The 12,647-nt window shown below is 36.7% G+C and overlaps 1 protein-coding gene across 6 annotated transcripts in view; it reads left to right on the top strand.

Annotated features, from left to right (window-relative positions):
* Positions 1–12,647, top strand: part of TEX15 (testis expressed 15, meiosis and synapsis associated) — a 91,019-nt gene that overhangs the window by 60,026 nt on the left and 18,346 nt on the right. For all 6 annotated transcript variants that reach the window (XM_072776352.1, XM_072776350.1, XM_072776353.1 and 3 more), the window contains 3 exons: positions 5,025–5,262; positions 10,556–10,702; positions 11,812–11,974. In XM_072776352.1, coding sequence (XP_072632453.1) covers positions 5,025–5,262; positions 10,556–10,702; positions 11,812–11,974 — 548 coding nt within the window. The remainder of the gene's footprint in view (positions 1–5,024; positions 5,263–10,555; positions 10,703–11,811; positions 11,975–12,647) is intronic.

Raw genomic sequence — 12,647 nt, 5'->3', positions numbered from 1 at the left:
CATCATGATATCTATTCAGTCCTTGTTTTTGTGGAATGTTCCACTGAACTTCTTCTTAAAGGGGAATTTTAAGAGTCCCCCTTAAAATTTCTTGCAGAGCTGGTTTGGAGGTCACATATTCTTTTAGTTGCTGCCTGTCTTGGAAGCTCTTTATCTCTCCTTCCATTTTGAATGAGAGCCTTGCTGGATAAAGTATTCTTGGTTGCATGTTCTTCTCATTTAGGACCCTGAATATATCCTGCCAGCCCTTTCTGGCCTGCCAGGTCTCTGTGGAGAGGTCTGCTGTTACCCTAATACTCCTCCCCATAAAAGTCAGGGATTTCTTGTCTCTTGCTGCTTTAAGGATCTTCTCTTTATCTTTGGAATTTGCAAGCTTCACTATTAAATGTCGAGGTGTTGAACGGTTTTTATTGATTTTAGGGCGGGATCTCTCTATTTCCTGGATCTGAATGCCTGTTTCCCTTCCCAGATTAGGAAAGTTTTCAGCTAGAATTTGTTCAAATACATATTCTGGCCCTCTGGCCCTTTCGGCGCCCTCGGGAACCCCAATTAAATGTAGGTTTTTCTTTCTCAGGCTGTCGTTTATTTCCCTTAATCTATCTTCATGGTCTTTTAATTGTTTGTCTCTTTTTTCCTCAGTTTCCCTCTTTGCTATCAACTTGTCTTCTAGGTCACTCACTCGTTCTTCCACCTCGTTAACCCTCGTCGTTAGGACTTCTAGTTTGGATTGCATCTCATTCAATTGATTTTTAATTTCTGCCTGATTAGCTCTAAATTCTGCAGTCATGAAGTCTCTTGAGTCCTTTATACTTTTTTCTAGAGCCACCAGTAGCTGTATAATAGTGCTTCTGAATTGGCTTTCTGACATTGAATTGTAATCCAGATTTTGTAACTCTGTGGGAGAGAGGACTGTTTCTGATTCTTTCTTTTGAGGTGAGGTTTTCCTTCTAGTCATTTTGCTCAGTGCAGAGTGGCCAAAAGCAAGTTGTATTGGGAAAAGGAGAAAAAGAGAGGAGAGAAAGAAGGAAAGAAAAGAGAAAGAGAAAAAAAAGGGAAGAAAAAAAAACGAAAAAAAAAAGAAGAAAAAGAGAAAGAAAAAGAAAGGAGAAAAAAAGGGGGTGGGGGAAGGAAGCAAATCAAAAAGCAAAACAAAAAAAAAAAAAAAGAACCACGGGGGAGTATCTTCTGATTCTGTGTACTTTAAGTCCCTTGGCTTCTCCTGGAAGTTGTCAGTCTAGCTGGTGTCCTGGGGGAGGGGCCTGTTGTGCTGATTTTCAGGTGTTAGCAGTTGGGGGAGCTGCTGTGCCCCTGCCTGGTGCAGGGCTCAGTGGGGGTTGTTTACCCCGTGAGGCCGCAGGAGGAACAGCCCCAGTGACGGGGCCAGCTCTGGAAACCTGGATTCAGCTCCGGCAGGAACTCCGTCTGCAGGGCCTGGAGGCTCCGGGGCGGGGCCGCTGATCTGCTCAGCTCGGGGCAGGAGCTTCCTTGCTGTCCTGAGCCCTCCCGGCCTCTGCCTGTCCCGGGGGAGGCCGGATCCTGGGCTGTGTCCCGGCGCCCTGTGCTCCGGGGCCTGCGCTGTTGGATTCGCGCTCCCGGGCCGCGCAACCCCCTCCGCGGAGCTGCTCCTGGAACCGCGCAGTTCCCTCCGCGGAGCCGCCGCCCGAGCCCCTCCGAGCTGCTCCGGGTCCCGCCGCGCTGCAGCCCTTAGGGAGCTCGGCGCACTCTCCTGGGCGCGCAGTTGCTCTGTTACTGTCCCAGGGAACCCGAGGGCATCCTCGCCCTCCTGGGTCCTGCTCCAACTTCCTGGAGCCCCTTTCCCCCGGGAAGGTCGGTGCAGCTCCTGCGTCTCCGGGACGGGGCTCTCCTGTCCTGGGGACACTCGCCTCGGCCTCAGCCCGGCTCCTCGCGGGGCCCCTCCCCCTTGGAGGCCTTTGTTCCTTTATTTCTTTTTCCCCGTCTTCCTACCTTGATAGATGCGCGAACTCTTCTCACTGTAGCATTCCAGCTGGTCTCTCTTTAAATCTCAGGCCGAATTGATAGATTTTCAGGATAATTTGAAGGTTTTCTAGGTAATTTGGTGGAGACAGGTGATTTGGAGACCCTACTCTTCCGCCATCTTGCTCCTCCCCCCCTGGAAAATTATTCTTAACTTATTACTTGTTTCTTTATATTTAAGATAATATAAATATTGCAGCATTATTTATAACAACCAAATGATGGAAGCAGCCCAGGTGTCCATCAACAGATGAACGGATAAAGAAGATATGGTGTGTGTGTGTGTATATATATATATATATATATATAATGCAATATTACTTAGCCATAAAAAAGAATGAAATCTTACAATTTGCAACAACATGGATGGCCGTAGAGAGTATAATGCTAAGTGAAATAAGCCAAGCAGAGAAGGACAGATACCATAGTATTTCACTAATATGTGGAATTTAAGAAACAAAACAAAAGAACAAAGGAAAAAAGAGAAGCATAAAATGGACTCTGAACTATAGAGAACAGATGGTTACTGGAGGGGATGGATGAACTAGGCAAAGGGGATTAAGGTTACACTTACGGAACGCCTGGGTGGCTCAGTGGTTGAGCGTTGGCTTTCAGCTCAGGATCTCATTGAGCTCCTCACAGAGAGCCCGCTTCTCCCTCTGCCTGTGTCTCGGCCTCTTTCTCTCATGAATAAATTTTTTAAATCTTTAAAAAAAGAGAGACATTTACCTTGACAAGCACTGAGTAATATATGGAATCGTTGAATCATTATATTATACACCGGAAACTAACATAACACTGTATGTTAACTACACTGTAATTAGAATATTTTAAAACTTCTAAAGGATAATTTTTTATTGCTCACTTTTATCTAAATATTTAGTCCTAAATGATTTTCAAGTGTTATTCTGAAAACATATATTGAAAACAAGAGCATATTCAGTTTTATTACTAATATAAAACTCAGAGAATATTTTCTACTTTAATTTTAAAAGGTTTTTGGAGCTCTGGGTCAAATCTTTATTAAGTTATAATTACATTTTAGTCAATCCTTTAAGAGGATATAGTGCTAAGCCACTAAGATGACTGGATAACACAAAGAATTATTTGGCCCAAAATGTTAATGGTGTGTGCCACTGTTGAGAATCCTTGCTCTAGGGTTTTACACACAGTGTACCTTCATGTAATGTCATATTCATGTGTAATGTAAGAACCTTGCAACAATGAACATTTTCCTTCCTTCCCCCCAAACTTTGAGCTGTTGTTAGTACTGTCATATAGGAATTCCTCCTAGGCACGCTCAGAAAGTTAATACTTTTCCAGATTTTAGGGAAAACTAGTTGAGAAAGTACTCTAATTATTCTGTAATAATTAGACCTTATCGACATTGATATCTTAGTAGTTCATAGAATTACTGATGTTACGTTGTAAGCAAGAGCAGGAGATAACAATATGTGGAGTTCAGAGTTAGGGTTGACATTTCCGGGAACAGGACAAAATGGTCATGATCTAATCAGTCTTTTTTTTTTTTTTTTTAAGATTTTATTCATTTATTCATGAGAGACACACAGAGAGATGCAGAGACACAGGCAGAGGGAGAAGCACGCTCCCTGTAGGGAGCCCGATGGGGTACTCGATTCTGGGACTCTGGGATCAGGCCCTGAGCCAAAGGCAGACACTCAACCACTGAGCCACCCAGGTGTCCCTAATCAGTTAGTCTTCCTTGTACCTGTTGCCATGTGTTTTGTGGCCCTGTATACTGTAAACATTAAGTTATTCATGCAAATAAAATAGATACTAATATGCTGATGTGCTTAGTGTAATTTATACAAACTCTGTGAGTGGTATTCCAGGAAACAACAAATATTGGTAGCATGTGGTATTCAAGAACAGTTTTCCTTTTGTTGTATACACATTACTTTCTAGGTTCTGAAATTCTCCACTGCTGACAATCATTTGGAATCACATTTCTGTCCTATTCTAGTGATCGACCTCTCTACTATATCACCTAGTATGGCAGACATAGCTGCTACTATGTAGATTCCCTGTCTAATCTGCTAGTTGGGGTATATGTCTTATACAGTTAAGTGGCTCTTGTTATGGAATATAAAATTTGAAGAGTGTGTACTTCAGATTATAAGTGTGTGTACTTCTTTTCTGAGGATGATTAATAATTTCCTTACTTCTGTGATAGGAGTACTCTGTAATCAAATCCTAGCTTGTTTCTTCCAGCTATTACCTGGACCCCTGAAAAATAGAGAATGTCCCTAATAATTTACCATGTATGTATCTCTATATATTTATTTAAGAAATGCATGTTCTTTAATCCATAGCACAAATAAGAACTTGAGGAACGCCTGGGTGACTCAGTGGTTGAGTGTCTTTGGCTCAGGTCATGATCCTGGGGTCCGGAGATTGAGTCCCACATCGGGCTCCCCGCAGGGAGCCTGCTTCTCCCTCTGCCTGTGTCTCTCTGCCTCTCTCTCTCCATGTCTCTCATGAATAAGTAGTTTTTAAAAAAAAGAATAACTTGAGCTCTGGAACTTAATGAGCAAAAGTTCATATACATAATTCCAACTCTGTCACCTTGCTGTTTTGGCAAGTTACACTCTCTGAACTTAATATTCCTCATTTTAAAAAGGAGTCTAACAGAGGCAAGGGAGATGAGGGGGAAAATGGCTATAACAACAATAAAATAATAACAATAGCAATCAATTTTTGGAAAATTCATAAAAATTTCAAAAAAATTAGTGTGCTAGGTTTATTAGTAGCATTCAGGAAATGTTAGCCCTTATTATCACTGGCCTCTACCGAGTGTAGTCCATAATTCTGGATGAGTAGTTATCTACTTCTTGAATTCTTTCTTTAGATGATTTTCAGCCTCACTTGTTATTATAGGATAATGATGCTTCTGAATGTTATCAATAGTTGTCTTGTTTTCGAACTGTTGTTAATCTGAAGTATTTACCTTCTCCTTGAAAATTCTGTTAATATTCTCATTTAACTATACACAGTTTGTTTTGCCTTAGGTCAGAGATGCGTGAGAGTGGAAGACATGGCAGAGAACTTGAAGAACATTTCTGCTTTTTAGCACTTTCTCAGAATGATGTGGCTGAAATATATCAAAATGGGATAAGTACCAGAACATCTACGTTGAAGATACTAGGAAATCCTCTTCTTGGAACTTATATGTTTAGACATGTTGATGTTGCTTTGAATTATGCTCATAGTAGAAGCACTACTGTAGAAAGTATTATAATTTTTAAGGTGGGTAGCATAAAACAAATACTAAATATTATATTCAGCTGCTTTAAATTGACCTGAAACATATTGTCCTTTCAGTATGAATTATTAGTGTTTTTAAGTTGCATTATATAAAATAAATAATACATATATTACTTTCATCATCATGATGATTTGGAATTTTCCCCTATTTCTGACTTTAGTTGGGTATGCAGCATAAAACAAAACTCCAACTAATTAAATACAGCCATTATCATCTTTGTCTTTCCAATTTATATTTTTTTCTGTCTTAAATGACTCTTCTCTCTCTTTTGTTCAGACTATAATGAATACTAGAGTATTTTAAGTATTTTTCTCAAAACATTGGTTATAGTAATTCTGCCTTAAGCTAGTTACTAAGCTCTTATTCTTTATTTTAGGTAATAGCATTATACAATGTTAATTTCTTTTTTAATTTTTTATTGAAATGTAATAGACATACAGTGTTACATTTGTTTCAGGTTACAACACAGCAATGTTTCTTAGTTTTGATCATTTTGCCATGCTTATGAAAGATGTTAACTTTAAGAAAACCTGGATACAGGTATATAGGACCTCTGAAAAGTTTCACAACTTTTCTGAAAGTCCAAAATTACCCAAAATTGAGAAAAAAAATAAGTCTTACCAAATCTTAAGCATCAATAAGTGTGTTTAAGACACACTTTTATAAAGTTTTATTTTATTTTTTTAAGATTTTATTTATTTATTCATAGAGAAGCAGAGAGAGGGAGAGGCAGAGACACAGGCAGAGGGAGAAGCAGGCTCCATGCAGGGAGCCCAATGTGGGACTCGATCCTGGGACTCCAGGATCATGCCCTGGGCCGCAGGTGGCGCTAAACCGCTGCGCCACCGGGGCTGCCCTATAAAGTTTTATTGTAGCTTTGTCAGGACTACTAAAATCACAGTAAGTAGGCAGGATCCTCAGGTTTATAACATAAGATGTGTGTACATAAAACCATTGCTTCCATTGGAAGGTCTCAAATATTATCAAATTCATAAAGCATAATTTATTTTTATATTAAAAAGTAATACATACTCATTTTAGAAAATTTGATGCATACTAAGAAATTCCAAAAAGCCCGTTAATAACCACAGTTAATTTTTTATATATCTGTAGTCTTGTATATATAGATAGATATGCATGTATAATGATAATTAAAATGTATTCTTTATATACTGTATAACTTTTTTTTCATTGATTATAAGACAGAGTTTTCATTGCATTAAATAAGTATTCTTCTCCAATAGCCTTTTGTTGTTGTTGTTTAATTTTTTTTTAAGTAAAATCTCTACACCCAGCATGGAGCTCAGACTTAAAACCCCAAGATCAGTAGTCACACACTTTACCAGCTGAGCCATCCAGGTGCCCCTCTAATAGTCTTTTGAATAACTAACTACATAGTATTCTACTATATAGCTCTACCATAAGTCTGCATAACAAATTTTTTAATTTGAGGTTATAAATTGTTTGGTTTTTTGTTTTGTACTTTTAATTACTACTTTGTTCAAATACCCCTTGTAGGTATTTTACACACAACTCTGGTTATTTGCTAAGAATTAATTGATTAATTCCTACCTAGAAATCAGATTAGGAACCAAAGCTATGTATACTTTCATAGCTTTCGATATGTAATGCCCAGTTGTCCTGAGAAAGGTTATATTATACTTTTTTAATAATCTTTACCAATCTTAAATGTAATTTAATTCTCATTGTTGGTTCAATTTTTTTTTCATAGTTACTGCTGAGTTTAAGCATTCTACATATATTCCTTAATAATATATGAGTGTGTGACTCTTGATTTTAGGATTGTGAGTTCAAGTCCCACACTGGTCATGGAGCCTACTTAAAAATTAAAAAAAAATTTTAAATTAAAAAATATAGTTGTCTATTTATATCCTTTCCCAGTTATTATCCATTCATTAAAGTATATTTTGAATATACTTTGAATTATATTTTATCACTTAATATTTTCTTTTTTAGAAAAATAAACTTTCATTTTGGAATGAATTTAAATTACAGAGAAGTTAAAGGTAGTACAGAAAGTTCCTGTATACAGTTCACTCAGTGTCCCCCCTAATGTTAGCATTTCATATCACTATGGCACATTTGTCAAAACTAAGAAAAGTAGCATCATATATGTCAATTATATTTCAGTAAGAAAATTAAAATAATAAAATGAAAAGACTAACATTGGTACAGTACCGTTAACTATAGACTTTATTTGGCTTTTGCCAGTTTTCCTACTATTTTTTTCTTTCAGTACCCAAATGCAGTATATCACATTACATTTAGTATTTTTAATTTTGAGTGAATGTATTATTATTATATTGAAAAATAACACTAATAGAATTGCTGACTTTAATTAAAATGTGCACTTGTCATATTAATTGTACTTTCTTTTCCCTTATTTTTTACCAGTTAATTATGTTTGTGGTTTGGGTTTTTTTTTTTTTAGGATTTAATTTATTTGAGAGAGAGAGTGAGTGTACAAGCAGGGAGAGTGGAAAGGGCAGAGGAAGAGGGACAAGCAGACTCTGTGCTGAGCACACAGCCAATGTGGGGCTAGATCCTAGGACCCTGGGATCATGACCTGAGCCAAAGGCAGACACTTTACCAACTGAGCCACTCAGGCACCCCTGTTTGTTTTCCAAACACAGCCACATAAGTGTTCCTCACTATATCCTACTCAATGCCATTATCTTCACCCTGATCCAGATTAATATATATATGATACATCATAGTCTTACTTTATTTTATTATTATTTATTTTAAATTTTTAATTCCAGCATAGTTAACATACGGTGTTATTTTAGTTTCAGGTGTACAGTGTAGTGATTCCTGAGTTCCATATATTACTCAGTGTTCATCAAGATAAGTGTACTCTTGGAGCACCTGGGTGGCTCAGTTGGTTAACCATCTGACTTGATTTCAGCTTAGGTCTTGATCTCAGGATCATGAGTTCCAGCCCTGTGTTTGGGCACCATGCACCACCCCCCTGAAAAAAGATGTGAGTACACATCTTTTTTAATCCCTTTCACCTATTTCACCCATCCGCCCCCTCTCTGATAACCATCTGTTTGTTCTCTATAGTTCAGAGTCTGTTTTTATGGTTTGTCTCTCTTCTCTCTCTCTGTCTCTCTCTCATAGATTGTATACCCAGTATGGGGCTTGAACTCACGACCTTGAGATCAAGAGTCACAAGTTCTGCTGAGCCAGTGAGGCATTCCTGTCAATTTTCCCTTTGCTCTTTTGTTTCTTAAATTCCACAATTGAGTGAAATTCTTTGACTGCCTTATTTCACTTAGCATTATATGCTCTGGATCCATCCATATTGTTGTAAATAGCAAGATTTCATTCTTTTTTATGGCTGAATATATTCAATTGTATACATACACCAAATCTTTATTTATCGTTGGACACTTGGGTTGCTTCCATAGTTTGGCTGTTACAAATAATACTGCAGTAAATAGGTGCCTATATCCCATTGAATAAATATTTTTTATTCTTTGGGTAAATACCCAGTAGTGCAATAGTTAGATCATAGGGTAGTGTTATTTTTAATTTTTTTGTGGAACCTCATACCATCTTCTACAGTGGCTGCATCAGTTTGCTTTCCCACTGCGAGTGCACAAGGATTCCTTTTTCGCCACATCCTTACCAACACTTGATTTTTGAGTTTTTTATTTTAGCCATTCTGGCAGGTATGAGGTGATAGTAGTTTTGATTTGTATTTTCCCTGGTGATGAGTGATATTGAACATCTTTTCATATGTCTGTTGGCCATCTGTAAGTCTTTGGAGAAATGTCTGTTCATGTCTTCTGCCCATTTTTTAACTGGATTGTTTTTCGAGTGTTGAGTTTTATAAGTTCTTTATACATTTTTGGATACTAACCCTTTATTGAATATGTCATTTGCAAACATTTTCTCCCATTCAGTAGGTTGTCTTTTAGTACATTCATTTGTTTTTGATGTACAAATGTTTTGAAATGCCTTATGATTTCATGGTTTTGGTTTATGGGTTCTTGGCACATATGCTTAGAAAAGAATTCTCACTTTGAGATTAGATAAATGTGACATATTTCTTTCTACAGTGTTTGCATCACTAAATATTTAACTTGTTTGGCACTTATTTTGGTCTATATATTAAGAAGGGAATTTAATTTTTTTCATTTGTCTCACACCATTTATTGAATGTTTTTGGTTCATTTATTTCAAATGGTACTTTAAACATACTATATTTTTACAGATGCTTGGATTTACCTGAAGCTTTTTATTTTATTCATTCCCTGCCCTCCCCACCCCACCCCCGCTTCTTTTTGTGGTAGTAACATCCTTTTAAAAAATATTTAGGAGTGCCTGAGTGGCTCAGTTGGCTAAGTGTCTGACTCTTGATTTTGGTGCATTTCATAATCTCAGTTGTCCTGAGATCGAGCCCTGCATCAGGCTCTATAGGATTCTCTCTCTCTCTCTCTCTCTCTCTCTCTGCCCCTCCCCTCCTAACTCAATCTCTCAAAAAATTAAAAGAAAACAAAAAAATTTAATACCTTGGAAGTGTAAGTCACCTGCCCTGTTCCATCATTCTCTTATCTCTGACCCAACATTTTTTTCTAAAAATTTTTTTCCAAATTTTCTAAGCTATTCTTTTTTACAGAGAGAGAGAGAGAGGCAGAGACATGGGCAGAGGGAGAAGCAGAGTCCATGCAGGGATCCCATTGTGGGACTCGATCCGGAACTCCAGGATCACACCCTGAGCTGAAGGCAGACACTCAACCACTGAGCCACCCAGATGACCCTTCTAAGCTATTCTATTTTGTTTAGTCTTCTAGATAAGTTTTTAGACTGACTAAATTTCATTTCTACAAATAGATTTTCTAAAAAAATTTTTTTAACATTTTATTTATTAATTTATAGAGACACAGAGAGAGGCAGAGACGCAGAGGGAGAAGCAGGCTCCATGCAGGGAGCCTGATGTGGGACTCGATCCCAGGTCTCCAGGATCAAGCCCCGGGCTGGAGGCGGCACTAAACCCACTGAGCCACCAGGGCTGCCCCTATTTTCTAAAATTTTAATTACAATTACTAGAGTATTAGAGTTTAATTTAGAAAGGGAATTGACATGATTATAACTTATCCTAGTCATCTAAGACATGGATTCTCTCTCCATTTGTACTTTTTTCCTTAAAAAAAGAGTTAGCCTTACTTTGCGTTCTAGCATGAGAGTTTAAAATGTTCTGGTGTATTTTTATGAACCTTCTTTTTGCCTAATTTTTTTTTTTAGGTTCTCTTTGGAAAGGTGAAGAAAATTCAGCCTTCAGTGTGTAAAAACAAAGTTTCTTTGGATCCTTCTCCTAATTTTGATTGCCATATGTCAAGAAGTGTACCTTCTCTGAAAGATACCATTGAGTTACAAGCCTACAATTCAGCAGTATGTTAACTTTTTAGGTCATTTGACTACTTGAAAGTGACATGCTTCACTCTGTATGATACATGACTTAAAACAACTTCTCAGAATATTAAATGAAAATCTCTTAATTTATTCAATATAATAAGAGCATAAATAATTAGTATAAGTTGTATTAATATTTGTGATCTAGGAATGTTAGTAAAAAAGTTTCCAAATTTGCATTTAACTATGTTCAGAATACAGTGACTGCTTTCTTTTTTTTATTTCTTCCATAGATTAATTAATTCCTAACTAGCAAAACATGACAACTTTTTTATAAAAAGCGATTTTGAAATAATGTTATTGATTTTCTCTACTTTGCAATAGGAGAAAGACTTAATGTGTTCATTATGCATGAAACATTAATTTTCTATCATAAATTGCTGAAACAGTAGACCCTTCTTCTTCTATAGAAGATTAAATTATATGTAATAAACATTGAATATCATCATATATATGATTAAATGAAGATAAATTTTCTAGAAGTATATATATGCTCCCACATGTAAAATGTATTGAGCTATTGTTATTTTTCTAATTGACGTTTTCTTCCAACTAAAACATTACAGGTGTTCACAGCATATGCAAAACATTGAACTTTTAATAGAAAAATACTTTTTTGTTCAAAAACAGATCATTTCTGCTGCTGCCCACACTGATACCCTACCAAGGAAAATATGTGTGGTTGGCAGAAAAATTTATAGTTTTAAAAAAACTAGGATTGAAGAATGAGGAGAAGCGGCAGGTATATAGAAGCCAGTGAATAAATATCATGCAGTCACACAGCTTTTAAAAAATATGAGCAGGGAATCCCTGGGTGGCTCAGCGGTTTAGCGCCTGCCTTTGGCCCAGGGTGTGATACTGGAGTCCCGGGATCAAGTCCCACATTGGGCTCCCAGCATGGAGCCTGCTTATTCCTCTGCCTGTGTCTCTGCTCCTCTCTCTCTCTCTCTCTCTCTGTCTATAGTAAATAAATCTTTAAAAAATAATAATAATAATAAATAAAAATAAATTAAAAATATGAGCATATCCAATTCTGCTAACACTAATTAGCTTTAAAATGTTCTTTTTTCCCCTTCTTTATCTTTCAGGTATACTTCTATGAATACAATGTTCTTTCAAAGCCAGTAGATAAACCTAGGCAATGTCTTCCATATGCAATAGTAACAGTAAAATTTATTGGCCAAAAAATAGATAATGGGCACCTTATAACATCTTTGAGATTCCTCTCAAGCGGATTTCCTAAGAGGGCTGGTAAGATACATCTATTATTCTGTTTCACTAGCATTTGTGCATGTCTTAGAACTTCTGAGTATTATTTTTGAATACATTATGAATATGTAACCAAAATAGTTGTGCTTTAACCTATTTTTTATTTAATGTATGTAGAATTATAATGCAGATATTTTTTATGACTGCTTTTGCCCAGTATTATGTTTGTGTGGTTCTATGCTGTTAGGTATACTTGTAGTTTTTTCATTCATACATATGTATTCACATGTATTATTCCATTTGTTTGTTGACTATACACTATTTCCCTGGGGATATGTGGATATTTGCCGGTTTTCCTCATATTGCAAACATTGCTGTTTTAAACATTTATGTGTCTCAGTGCATATGTGTATAGAGTATTAAATATCTACATCAGAAATGTGCAACTTAATCCAAAGAGGATATCAACTAGTTTTCAGAAGCAACTGCATCAGGTTACATAATTACTTTATATCCTTGCCAACACATACTTTTTAAAACATTTTTTGTTTCTGCTAGCTTACAGAATGTAATATGTTATCATCATCATCTTAAAAAGAAACTGTGTAAAAAAAAAGAAAAGAACTATGTGCTCTTAGAAAGCTATCTTATCTCTTTCCTCTCAGTCCCTTGCCCTTAAAGCAGTCACTAATATACTTTCTGTCTTTATGTATAG

This window comes from Canis lupus, chromosome 15 (genome assembly GCF_048164855.1).
Source record: "Canis lupus baileyi chromosome 15, mCanLup2.hap1, whole genome shotgun sequence".
NCBI lineage: Eukaryota > Metazoa > Chordata > Mammalia > Carnivora > Canidae > Canis > Canis lupus.
This window is presented reverse-complemented; position numbering and strand designations above follow the sequence as displayed.